Here is a 13,839-nt window from a genome sequence, read left to right as displayed (position 1 = left end):
ATCCAGAGTTCCATCAGAAATATCTTTAAGAAGAAGCAGATTATCCAAGGAGAAAAAGGATGAAAGTTTTGTGGCGACTCCCACAACTGTAATTATTGCAGAGAAAAATCCGAAACTGGACAGAAAATGGAAGAGTTTAGGCCAGGGAATAAGTCATGCCAAGCAAGATGAAGCTTGGTGTCCTGTGATAAATCTCATCTAACTTTAATCTTTTTCAAATAATGTGCCAAGGCATGGCTACCCCTTGCAAAATTTTGGTGGTAGATACTACCCTACTGACAGAGTGAAATCTAGAACTCTTTCCAAAGAAGGAAAATTTAAGGAGTTCAAATTACATAGGATCTGCAAAGCAATGTACATCACCTTACTTAAGTATACTGATAATTCTTGAAAAATCAAAGGTCTTCCCTGGAGGGCAGCATTTGCTTACTTGCCTGCTATTTAACAGTGATTGGTCACTTAGGCAATTTGTTACTATTTTTTAATGTCATCAGTGACAAATCTTGGCTCCTCTGATGTTCCTAGCCTTTGCTAAATTTCCAGTTAAGGCTTGTGGTAATTTCAGAGTAACAAGCCTGCAGTAATGCTATGTTCACCACTTCTAAAGATTTCCCCCCCTCCCCCAGATATTTACTCCTTTTGTAGAAATTGCTGTTAGTGCTTAGTGTATGGTAGCTATTGTGTGATGCTGACTGTAACTTACTGGCCAGTGTTTACTGGGGCATATGGCATTTAGTCTGCCATATAAGTCAGCATTAATAGTGCAGATCTTCAGAGCTTAGTCTTGAGTAGCTTACTAAACCAGTGAGCCCAGCTTACCAAGCCTTTGATAGGAATCCTTTCAACACTACATAGACAGCACAACCTTGTGGTTCATTGCTATTTTCCTATCAAAACATTAAAAAAAAGGGAACAGAAATTCCTGCAGAAAGAGTTTTAGTTTCTTACCCAGGTATCTCCCCAAACTTGTTTATTGAAACTAAGCAAATAGAAGTAGACAAGAAGGTGGAGCTTCTTGTTTTGGTACTTCTGATCCTTGTAGGACTTGCTTGTATCAAAATATAAGTGTGGCCATGTGGTGATTTTTGAGTGTTGATGTTCCCAGGATGGCATCCTTGGGCATAAAGTCTGAGCCTCTAAATGCTGTTTAGGAAATCTACTGGCTTTTAGAGGATCAAAAGGTATTTGCATTTTTTGGGTTTGGTCCCCAGAGCATGTAGAAAAGCTATTGCTATATTTGGCCTGTCCATTTTTTTTTTTTTTTTTATTCATTCATAGTTCCTCAAGTTTTATTGGCAGTAGTACTGCAGTCTTTTATAAGAACAGAGTAAGAACATTAACTGGAAGTTCTGTGAAGCCTTATGAAATATGAAGCACTTACCTTGTTTTAAACCATACAGTCCCTGGAATATTTCAGAGCATCAATAAGAGAAGTCTGGAGTCCATGTTCTTCTGTGGGAGGGGACACTGGAAACTTTTATTTCTATAATTGCCATGCTGTCTAAACTTTAGCAAGAATGTAATTGTAATGGGGTTAAAATAGAATGTTCTGCCCAGCATCACTGTTTTGTAGGAAATAACTGTCTGATGTTGAAAATTACTGGATCTGAGAAGAGAGGGGAGGGGAGAGTTCTTTAGCTGACCAGGTAAAAAAAAATTAATTATCAGCAAGAAGCAGTGTCTGAGACCTACAAAAAAAAAAATCATCACTCTCATATCATCACAGAGTTTGGCTGATAGGAATACCAAGTGTGTTGATCTCTTTAGAAACTCTATGTATTCAGTCTCTCAGTTCAGAATACTTGTTCAAACGGAATAAATCATTTCTTGAGAGAACAGTGTCACTGAGTTGTAGAAATTGTGGCGTATGCAAACATGGCAGTTGTTTGCTGTTGTTTAAGAGAAATTGGAAAATATAAACTATATTGTATTTTCCAGCCATTGCCTGTACGTGGGAAAGATAGCCACATGGGTGACTTTGCAAAAATCATCTACAAATATTTAGTAATGTAAAACTTATCCCATACACTAAAAGTAAAGCTAAATGCAGGAAGCTCTACATAAATGCATAAATATGCTTCCTGTTTGTTTGGGCGTCCATGAGGCTGTCATTGTGCTCCTGATGTAATTGTGCTCCTCTCTGAATCAGTTTTTGGGTAAACTCTTAGACCCCTAATCTTACCCAATGTGTAGTGAAATGTGAATTCTTTTGAACTCTGAATCAGTCTTGGAGAGCACAAGGCTTACTGAGTAACAGATAGCCTATGTACCACTGTACTGCCCTTTCTGTCCTCGAGGAAAACAAGTATGCTTTCTTTTCTGTCCTTCCAAAAGCCTTTCTGTTGCAGCAGATTGATAGTAAAATGTGTGCGTCCCCAGTTTAACTGAAATGTTTTTACCACTTAAATGTGCCTACTAATAGCTTTCAGAATGTACGTATTCATGTTCTAGAGACTTTAGTACTGCACTTGGTTAAACTGTGAAAAAAATAATGGTATCCAATACCATTCTGTACACTTCAAGTATTCATTGTCTGAACTTCAGCAGCTTGCTCCAAAGTACCAGTATGTAACCTGCGGAGACTTCTTTTCCTCCCATCTAAGGTTTTGATACAGATCTGTACAGGTGACTGTGAGTTGTATCTAGAAATTACTCTGCTTCCCATTTCCCTAAATAATAATATTTAGAGCCACATGACCTTTGATTTTTATTTTTATTTTGGTCCAGATTGCTTTAAGCAAAGTGTTTATCAAAAAATTTTTTAGGGACCACTAACATTTAGTGGCCTCTTTGAAGCTGGCTGTTAATGAGCAAATCAAAACTGCTTGTCATAACCACATCTTAGTAGTTTGAAGTTTGCTTTAAATGTTTGGCACTCTTTTCTGGCTGAGTGCAGGCTGCACCTTCTTTTGGTGTTCCAGGAGAGGACAAAGCATCACTCTGTCCTACACCCCGAGAAGGTTTCCTTCTTGCAGAGTTCTGGTTAACAAAATGCCTAGGGATATATTTACTGGAGACAGATCCAAGAGGAAGGCAACCTTCAATGAACTGATACTTTGCCAGAGGCTCTTCAAGCACATCTTTTTTTATTCCTGTGACATTGAGCTTGTGTCTCAAGTCTTTCTCCTTGAGACATTTTTCTAGAATGGTAAGGAAAAGATAATTGGGCTTGAGAGGGCTTCTGTATTTATTAACTTTCCTATTTTTCATATGGTTTTAGGTCTATGGATCTGGAACTCAGACAAGAGCTTTCCAGTATGTCAGGTAAGCCTTGTTTGTTCTGGCTGATAATTTACTTCATGGTTCTGGTTTGCTTTGTATTCATGTTCATTTGCTTTACTTCTTTTAAATTATTTTTTTAATACAAGCACTCAAAAAAACATGTACCCATTGAAATCTGATTTCAGTATTTCTCAGCTGCCTGATCTGCTTTACTGGAGCTCTTGGACCCAGCTTTACTTTCAGAAGGGAGATATGGAAGTTTTTTAAAATATCAAGGAGAAAAACATCAATTGGTTTAGAATTTTACTTGTGATACTAACATGCTCTTCCCTTTCAGAAACAGCAAGTGACAGACAAGTTTTTAGTGCTGAACAGTTTGTCACTCCTTGCGTTTTAATGCAATGCTGCCACCTTGCGTCCTTGGGATTGCTGTGGTTGCTGTGCTGTGCACAAATTTAAAAAAAAAAAAGCTTTAAAAACCCATATCGGATTTATGGGTTGTTTAAAGTATTCTTTGCTTGGAAATGTTCTTTCCCTCTGCTGAAAATAGTAAAAGCAGTAATAGATGTTAAAGAAACCCCATCAGGTCAAAGTACCCATTCCTTTCCTGATTATAAGTAGTAATGAAAAGGATCTGGATTTCTGTGTCTAGGACCAAGGTGCTACATCTATGGCTAATAATCCAGAATAACTTTGGTTATATTGCTGGGGGAAAATAATACCAAGATACTGATTTTTAAAAAACTTGGTTTAAGAATTTTTGAAAATGAGAAGACAATTCAAACAACAGGCTGCAAAATAGGTGTAGTGTCATGTGCCTCTGTATTACAACTTGCTCTGTTCTGTTTGAAATGTGTTGGAAATCAGCCTCCAGATATGTTTGGATGCTGGAGAGAAGAGGAAATATTAATCATCTTTTCAGTACAAACACTCAAGGGAACATGCACCCATATAATGTGATTTCAGCATTCCTCAGCTGCCTGATCTGCTTTACTGGAGCTCTTAGGAGTCAGCTCTCTTTTTAGACCAAGAATATTATTTATAGAGAAGTGGAAATTGCCCCAATCTGTTCCTCCCTCTTTTACAGTGATCTTGTGAATGGGTTGGTGGCATTGATGAACAGCAATGTCAGCAGTCCTGTCAACTTGGTGAGTATGAGTGCTCCACTCTCCTAAGTTACAGTGCACTGGTCAACACTACCTCTGTTTAACTCCTTGTCACTGATACTGATTTACAGAAAAAAAATAAATGGAACAGAAAAGGTATTTCCATTATGAAGAATGTATTCTGCCATGTACTCTCTTTATAAATAAGAAGACCAAGCCCCTAGATATTGAGATCTTACAGTTCCAAGAATAGGATACATTTGCTGGAGTTTTACATTTGTTCTAGCAAGATGTATGCAATTAGAATATGAAGGAAAAAAATGTGTGGGGGACACATGCAGAGTGCACCAAGAAAATGATTGAAGACTGATTTTAGTGAAAAAATGCACTGAAGGAATGCTTAGCTCTAGATAATTAGAAATAATTTCATACTCCCTGGAATCAAGGAAAATGTGATAGTATTTTATGGTATTGTTCTCCAATGTTGTTTAAAATGCTTGGAACTTAACTTGTCTAGTAGGATTTTTGTTCTGCTCTGTTTGTTGTCATCTTATTCTTAGTAGTGGACTTAAGAATAGAAAAAATGTGTATCCCAAGTCATTTCTTGTGCATGCCAGCTTTTGCCAAATCAGATACCCAGCTGTTTATTAGATTTTCCTTTTCTCCTGTGGCCATGAATTAATGTATGTGTTTCTATCCAAATGCTGATGTGTTTAAATTCTGTAATGTGCTTTGTCTTCAGAAAACTAGGTATTTAAATCTATATGTATCTTAAGTGCTCAGCTTGAGGTCAAACAAGATGTGGTAAAGAAGAGTTTTGAAACAAGGAAAGATAGGGATGGAGGGAGTTGAGTCTGATGAAGGTGGGCTAATGCTATAATGCTAGCAGAAAGTGTTCAGCATGTGATTGTGAAATGTTGATCAGGAAATTATATGCAAATTGGTAAAAAAAAAAGAATATTGTATAGGAAAGCAAGTAGCCCTTATGTATTGATATGTAAGCTGTAGTAGATTCAGAAGCAATTGCTTGCAGCTAAATGAGTCTGGATTCCTAACTGAATGAACCAAGAACTTAGCATACTTCTTCATGATACCTGTCCTCAACTGGGCACTGAAAATCCAGTCCTTGAATCCAGATTTCCAAGTGATGCGGCTGTCTGGGCTGCTATGTGACATAGACCTTTACTGTGATTGCCAGCTCTATACAGACTGACTTTTTTTTTGGGGGGGGGGGGGCGAGGAGGGGAAGGGGACAACACTTCTCTACATACACTGAATTACCAATGTGAATATAATGGAGAAAAAAATTTCTAATGAGTAAGGATCTTATCAAAGTTGCTTTTTTCTTTTTTCAACAAAGGAGAAGTTTAGCTTTTTCAGAGTTTAGCATGCCCCTCTTGTGTCTAGCATGTTGTAAGGTGTTTAATTGTTATTGAAATGAGCATCTCTTATGTTTGTAGGGAAACCCAGAAGAGCACACTATCCTAGAGTTTGCCCAGTTAATTAAAAAACTTGTTGGTGAGTACGATTAGTAATTCTCTGTAAAGTTTATGAAGTACTTATTGTCATTAGATAATTATTACTTGATTAGTGTGTGTAATATGTGGATAATTCAATTAGACTTTGGATTTCTTAATTTTATCAAAGGCATTTAACCATATCATTAAATATTAATAAGATAATCCAAATCCTCTCAATTATCTGTAAACTATTGCATGAAGAGTAGAATGAATACATTTTCTGTATATCTGTGCAATCTATACCCATTAATTTTTATCATGTTTAGACAGTTTTTTAGGTGTGTTTTGGCACAAGGACAATACATAAATGAAATGTAATGTGAATGAAAATGTCCTGCATAATTTCTCAGCTGCAGTAGGGATACTTCAGGAAGGTGATTCTTCACAGTTGTTCAACCTATGGTCCTTCAACTGCCATTAAAATACTCATGGTGTAGCAATAGTCTTTCTCTGTTCTTTTCACTGTTTCCAACAATGATTCTTGAAAGGGTTGACAGCACCTGGGAAGAAACACAGTGGCTTCCCCTTCATTCTTGCTCTGGCACCTGTAGCAAATCAGAGCTCTCAAGAATGGAAGGAAGTGATTGTGCTTGGTCTTCTAGTGTGGCTCCCTAATGAGATGAAACATCCTGCTGCCATTAGCCAAGGGCTTTTAGTCTGTACCTTTCAGAAGTGCTTCTGACATATCTGAAAAAGACGACTTCCAACATTTAAACAGAAGCTGATGCATGTGTTGTTTCTAATAAGACTGTTCCCTCTGGAAAACTTTTGTGAATCCACAGATCAGGGAAGGAAGTGGAAAAATCACAGCACCAAACACATCAGACACATAAGATTGTCGCCTCTGTTTGTCTGTTCACAAACAACTTGATGTGTTCAGTGCACTCTGGGAGGCGGTTTAGTTCTAAAATGCATGTAAAGTATTTGCTGGATTCTGCTATTCTGAGGAAAGGCAAGTACTTGGTTATTTAAATTGCACTGGAGATTATGGGCAAAGAGAACCTGATGCCCTTTTGTAATGTCAAAGTGCTAACAATCTTGGAAGGGTTGAGGTTGGAAAGGACCTCTGGAGGTCACTTGGTCCAGCCCCTCAGCTCAGGCAAGACAGTCTACAACCAGCAGTGGCCCAGAACCATGTCCAGATGGCTTTTAAATATCTCCAAGGGTAGAGACTCCACATCCTTCTTGGGCCATCTGTGTTTCAGTTTGTGCCCACTGTCTCTGATCCTGTCACTGGGCACCACTGAAAAAAGCCTAGTTTCCTCTTCTTAATCCCTCCCATCTGGTATTTATACACATGGATTAAATTCCCCATAGCCTTTTCTTCTCCAGATTGAAGGCCCCCAGGTCTTTCAGCCTCTCCTCATACTCAGTCCCTTCATCATCACCATGGCCCCTTTGTTGCACTTGCTCTGTATGTCTCTGTTTCTCTTTTACTGGGGAGCCTAGAACTGGACCCAGTTTGCCATATGGATTTCATCAGTGCTAATTAGTGGGAAAGCTGATCTCCCTTGTCCTGCTGGCAGCACTTCCGCAGCCCAGGATGTCATTTGCCTTCTTTATGGCAGGTGCACACGATGGGTTCATACTCAGCTTGGTGCCCACTGGGACCCTCAGTCCTTTCCTGCCAAGTTGTATTCCAGCTGGTTGGCCTCCAGCCTGTACTCCTCCAGATTCAGGACTTTGAACTTACTGAATTAATGAGATTCCTGTGAGCCCTTTCTCCAGCCTCCTTTCTCGATGTCTGGATGGCAGCACAGTGCTCTGGTGTATCAACAGTTCTGTATTGATCCAATGTTGACCCTTGGGATACAGCATGAGTTACCAGTCTCTAATTGATCACCACCCTCTGGGCCTGGCCACACAATTTTCAGTCCTCCTCACTGCTCATCCAGCACTCAGTGGGGTTGTTATGGGAGACAGTGTCAAAAGTATCACTGAAGTCAAAGCAGGTGATATCCACTGCTCTGCCCTTGTCATTTCTTCATAGGAGGTTAATAGACTAAGTGTAACTTAATTTTTGTGAATCCATGCTGAAATCTTTGTGAAATGCTTTATGAACCCATGTTGCTCTGGGGCAGGTGGATCACCCAGCTGTTGTATGCAGTGCACCTGTGACTGTGCAAAGCATTTCAGTGGCTGAATTATGAAGCAGAGAGCTGCAGAAAGACCTGCTGCTCCGGTTTGTAGAAAAGATGTAAATGCAAAGAATAGTGAATTACAGGTAATGAATCACAGTATCTTGTTTAATAGGCAGTGGGAGTGAAATCCAGTTTCTCTCAGAAGCACAGGATGACCCTCAGAAACGAAAACCTGACATCAGAAAAGCCAAGTTACTGCTTGGCTGGGAACCCGTGGTATGTACAAATGAATTACTGTTGCTGTGTGGTAAAGCACCAGGAAGCAGAGGGGGTCTGAGGGAGGGCCACATGATAACAATACATTTCCCATACTGGAATATCTGCCTAACACCATCTCCAAAACAGTTTTAACATTTTAAGTTTTTCACTTGCATGTTAAGAGATGCTTACTGTTCTGTAAGCCTGATGAATTATTTGAAGTATATGGTACATACTTACTTAGTTACTGAGCCCGTAGCTAATGGGTTTGCTGGTGTTGCTGCAATCCTCGTTCCTGTCACTGGCAATAGGAGTTAGTTTGCTTGGAGAGGTAAGATCTGCCTAATTCCCAGGAGAAGTGTGACTTTCTTAGCCAGCTCCCCATTCTAACTTGCACAGTGGTTTGTAACCTTTTTTAAATTTGCAGACAAAAATCATTCCAGGAAACGTGTGAGCCTACCTAGTAAATGTAAGCCTAATAGTAGAAAAAGATCCAGATGCTTCTGAAGGGATTCACAGAGGCACCTGGTATTGATAACCATGTCTGACAACACAAGGGTGGTAGCAAATTGTTGCAAAAACAGAAGGTTTAACTTTTGTATTTCTGGCCTTCTGTGTTTGGCACAGGCAGTAACAAAACTTGCTCTGAAGTACAGGACCACTACAGAGTTGGTCCAGCAAGGCAAGCAGTTTCTGTGCTGCTGTTTTTTATCGTCCTGTATTGGTGATGGTGTCAGCAAGCATGTGAGAGCATATGGCTTCTGAGAAAACAAATCCTCTGTTATTCCTGTCTCCACAGTCTATGCCTGTATTTAAACACTGCAATTTGTAGGATTACAATTATTTGTATAGGATTTAAGAATATCAAATGAGATAGTGGATGCCAGCTTTATACCATGCTGCGAAAGAGGATCTTTAATCCTTATAAACAGAAGGGGCTTAAATGCTGGGTGTTTGTCTCTTTCAGTGCATTAGGAATTGAAAGTAGAATTATGCATGTCTGTTTTGATATTAAACAGACCCATCATAACAATGTGTGAGATTTAAATTTGCTGGCTTTTCCTACATATGTCAGAAAATACATGTGCTGGTTTTTAGCTCAGCTGCATCAGCAGTGAGGAGATGTAGCCAGCATGTGGTGCTGTTAATACTTAGATTGGCTAAGAGTGAGACTCCCTGGGTCCCTTGTGATAGCTGTTTTATAAAAGATACGGTTGTGAAATGAGCTGATGTGAACCTAGAGTGATACGATTCTCTCCTCACTTTTGGGAACAGGTCCCATTGGAAGAAGGTTTGAATAAAGCAATTCATTACTTCCGTAAAGAGCTTGAGTATCAGGCGAACAATCAGTATATTCCCAAACCAAAACCTGCAAGGATGAAAAAAGGAAGAACAAGACATAACTGAAGACTATTAGTTGGACAGGAAATTCCCTGCTTGACATTTGACGGATGTATTTTTTTTAAATTTTTTTTTAATTTTTTTTTTTTCACGAGAGACTTTAAAACAGGTATCATGAAGAACGAACTGGAATTTCATTCTGAAGCTTGCTTTAAAGAAGTGGATGTGCCTAAAAATAACATAAATATTCCCTTTCCCTGCAAATCTTGCCTTGCACTTTTTAAATCTGTCTTTTTATGTAAAATAGAGTAGGAGCATCTTTTAGTATCTTCAAGTTTTATATCTTGATGTGAGATCATTTTGTTGTGACTGTCCTTGACAGTTTTATTTACTGGTTTCTTTGTGAAGCTGATGATAAACACAAACAGGATGGAAAATGCCAATTTATTTATAAAATGGGTACTATAAAATATGAGATGTTCTACTATGCATAAGAAAATAACTAGTGGTATTGTCAGGTGAGAGACACTGACATCTGCATATAGAAGAGTTTAAAAGAATTCTGTATGAGAGCTTTATGTATTCTTTAAAGGAGAGATTTTTTTCAAAGTTTAGTTTTAGTTGTACACTTGAATTTGAGCTATTTTCATTGATTACCATGGATAAGGATATTTTGAATCACTACTGTGTTGTGCGTACTCTGGGAATAAAGTTAATGTATTATTGGTTACAGTGGTTGAATATGCTATTTTAATAAAATACTGAAACTTCTGTTTACTAGTTTCAAGGTTTCACTGTGGGCATTTCTCTGGATTTGCACATCTGTGGATTTATTATATGATAATTATAAAGTAACAGTCTGTAAATAATCCACTCAAAGTTAATAACTTTGGTCTTGCATTGCTTGCCTCTTAACAGATGTATAGTAAGGGTTTGCAGGATGTCTGCTGAAATAGATCAGACAAAACCATCCTGATTTATTTCAGTTCTGGTAGTTGATAGTGATGCAGGAGTGTAATAGTCTAACTTCAGCCTTCCTGAGGAAATATTGAGGAAGTGTTTCTGTTTTAAGCAGTTAATAAATTGCCAGTAAATGCTTTCAACTTTAGTAACTATGCCTGTCATCTTAGAAAAAAAAAACAAAACAAACAACAACAACAAAAAAGAACTTTAATTCTCCTTATTTTAATAATTCCCCTATTTTTTAAAAGGTATTTTGGCTTCGTGCCACACAAAATTGAAAATCCTACATTTCATCAAGCAAAAATGACTTGACTTTATCTCATTAAAGCTTGATGTTTTTATTAGCTTTTGAGTATCTTCAGGTTAATGGTGAATTGGGAGCTACCAGTAGCAGTGGTGTTATGCTCAGCCCTGGGAAGACTCTGAGAGCAGTGTGGCATTTTGGTCCCTTTGTCTGAGCTGTCTGCCAGAGCCTCACAGTGCTTGCATGGCTTGGAGTCCCATCCTGTCTGTCTGGTAAAGTTCCCAGTGACTCCAGCAGTGGTGGGCTTGCATTCATTGCTGTGCCCTGCCTGGAGTGGGGCTGCAGGGATCCTTTTAAGACTAATGGGATTTTTTTTTGCTCACAAGCGCACATTTTCTCCCGTTGGAAATCTGCCATGCAGCTGAGATGGGGAGCCAGGGTGCATTTTCCTGTCTGGATTCAGAGGTGGAATTTAGATATTATACATTACCCCCACCTTTTCATAGCCAAGCAGCTTGAGATCTGCTTTTTTTTTTGTGTGAAGTCTTTTTCTAAGTCCTTGATCTGGGCATTTATTCCATAATATATTGCCTGAAAAGCATACCTTGGTGTGCTGCTCCAAATGTGCCTGTAACCTGTCATTACTGAAACACAAAGCACAGCCTCTCCCTGTACTCGAAGGCACAGCTGGACATGTGAAAGTAGTGCCCACTTCCTCAATAGTTCTTTGGAGAGAAGTGGTAATCAGCTCCCAGAATGGTGGTTTTAACCCTTAAAACCCTTAGGCTGGAGATAGTATTTGGGGGATGATGCTCTTCTTAGGTTTCACTCCTCATGCAGACTGCCACTGAATGCCAAAGTGAAGAGATGGGACACAGGTGCAACCCTGGTCCAGCATTCAGTGCAGCCATAGAGGGTAAATGGGAGCTCTGGCTACCAGCTGTTACTTCCAGGGCTGTTTTTTATTTAATCCAGTGACTTCAGTGCAAAGGATGTGGATTTGTACAGGCACAAACATGCTACTACAGACCAGCACAAAATGTGTATGTTCAAAAAAAATAATCCCTCAGGAAGTCTGAACCTTTAGATACAAGAAAAAAAGATTTAAAAGCTCTTTAGGTTACTTCACAGCCTGACTGCCTTCATGAACAAATTGGAGAGGGCAAGTAGCTGGTACCAGTACAACCCATCTTTGTGTGTGATGCCTCCCACTGTGCCCAAACCACAAGAATGTGGATTTGTTACTTTCCTCCCACTATTTCTGTTTTTTGTTTCAGAGGTTCAAGATTAAGCTCCCATATTCTTTTTTAATAGTATCTTCCAGCAACAGGAGCTAAGGCAGCAGTTGCCCTTAGGTTTTGATGCCAGTGAATGGCCATGGAGCTGATTCAAAAGGCATGAATTACATTAAGAGTCTGCTGATGCTTCAGACTGAAAGTCTGGGGTACTTTGAAGTTGTCTGGTCTGAACTGAGTCTTCAAGAGGGCAGATGGAGGTTTGCATGTCAGTGCTCTGCTTCCTTCTGGGGTTAGACATCTCAGCAGAACAAAGAAGCATCAATTGTGTTGGGAACCACAGGTAAGAAAGCTGCTGCCTCTCCAGAAGAGCCTATTTTGGTGGAGGGTAGTAGAATACAGCACTGAAGGCTTAGAAATACAGGATTTGGGAGTAAATGAAGCTGAGACATGCTCTCAGGATTATTTTTTTTTTCAACTAGAAAATTTGAGAATTGGAATTTTCTGCTGCCATCTGGTCAGGCAGACAAGGTAAAACTAACGTGACCAAACTTGAGGTGCCTATTTACTCACAGTGATCTGTACAAATGGGCAGCTCAGCTGGTGCTGGGTGCAAGTGCTCACATCAGTGGGAAATACAAAATGCAGCAGGGGGAGCTGGCCAGCTTGGTGCTGCTGAGTGAGACCAGCTTTCCAGAAGGAAAGGTGTGCAAGGCACCTGCTGCTGTGTATCCTTTGGTCCTCACAAGGGGGACCACTCCTGCTGCTGCAGGTTACTACAGCATGAGATCCACAGTTGGATTTTATTTTTTTTTTTCAAGAATTATGTATTTTTCCTTTATTTGTCTATGTAGGCTGCATTGTCAGCATATTGCTCCTTATACTGTAATATAAGGAGCATTATCAGCCATATTGCTAGTCTACAAACAAGCTACAGAGCAGATTGCAGACCTAATTTATTTTAAGTGGTTCCATGAATATGTAGTCTAGAGAAGCTTCATGCCTGACTTTTTGCTGTATTTGGAAATAATGATCTAGTTTGTGTCGAAGGTGTTTGCAGCCTCTCTTAACCTATACAGACTGGTGGGTTTAGTAGCCAGTGAGTTCACTGCCATCTAGGTATTAATGTGTCTTAATCTATTTTTTCAATAAAGTTTTTAGAAAGGTAATATACTGAGAAAAAAAGCTTCACTTTTTGCTAGGGTTTGAATTGAGTTTCAAAGTTGAAAGGGACATAATTGCCTTAGAGAACAGGCTACAGAGGGCAAAACAAGCCTTTGATTAGTTTGATGGATTGAGCTAGTCCCCAGCCTTGCTAGTACTGAGTTTAATGCTACTTGAGGCCAGGAAGTCTCTGAGGGTTGTTAGAGGCTGGTCAGGGGTTGGTCCACAGGAAGAAGATGCTTTGTTAACAGCAAGTGTATGCTCAACACTGCTAGCCCTAACAATCATACATTTATTCGCTGAAGCTGCTGGGAATGTAGTGGCCACAAATCCATAGTTCCTCTGTAGTGAACATTTCCCTGTGTGGGGATTTCAGGGGGCCGAAGGAAATACCTTATATGCAGCTCTTGACTCCTTAGAGCTACCATGAAGAGCAGCAATAGTTCTGAAAAGCAAAGGAAGGCTCTTTCTGTGTGGCAGGAGGCTCCTGAGTGCAATTCTGTATCAACAGGGAGGCTTTGCTAAAATAACAATATTTCTTGCACAAAAACCCCAGATTTTGGTTCTCTGATCCTTGTCTCAGTCCTTCTCTCACTTGCTTATTTCATAGTAGCAGATCTGACAAGTCTTTGTCCATCTTGGTTTGTTGCCATTTACAGCCTGGAACAAGCCCCAGCTTGTTTATGCTTGCAGTGTTTTTCCTAG

The 13,839-nt window shown here is 39.5% G+C and overlaps 1 protein-coding gene across 6 annotated transcripts in view; it reads left to right on the top strand.

The window, feature by feature from the left end:
• Positions 1 to 10,293, top strand: part of UXS1 (UDP-glucuronate decarboxylase 1) — a 54,751-nt gene extending 44,458 nt beyond the window's left edge. For 2 of the 6 annotated variants that reach the window (XM_062515059.1, XM_062515058.1), the window contains exons 11-15: positions 3,221 to 3,264; positions 4,310 to 4,370; positions 5,789 to 5,846; positions 8,102 to 8,205; positions 9,463 to 10,293. In XM_062515059.1, the coding sequence (XP_062371043.1) occupies positions 3,221 to 3,264; positions 4,310 to 4,370; positions 5,789 to 5,846; positions 8,102 to 8,205; positions 9,463 to 9,594 (399 nt within the window). In that variant the 3' untranslated portion in view covers positions 9,595 to 10,293. The remainder of the gene's footprint in view (positions 1 to 3,220; positions 3,265 to 4,309; positions 4,371 to 5,788; positions 5,847 to 8,101; positions 8,206 to 9,462) is intronic. The other 4 variants (XM_062515063.1, XM_062515062.1, XM_062515061.1 and 1 more) reach the window with 2 other exon arrangements.
• Positions 10,294 to 13,839: the final 3,546 nt, after the last annotated feature.

This window comes from Cinclus cinclus, chromosome 2, assembly GCF_963662255.1.
Source record: "Cinclus cinclus chromosome 2, bCinCin1.1, whole genome shotgun sequence".
NCBI lineage: Eukaryota > Metazoa > Chordata > Aves > Passeriformes > Cinclidae > Cinclus > Cinclus cinclus.
The sequence above is the reverse complement of the archived record's forward strand: the minus strand, read 5'-3'. Positions and strand labels throughout refer to the sequence as shown.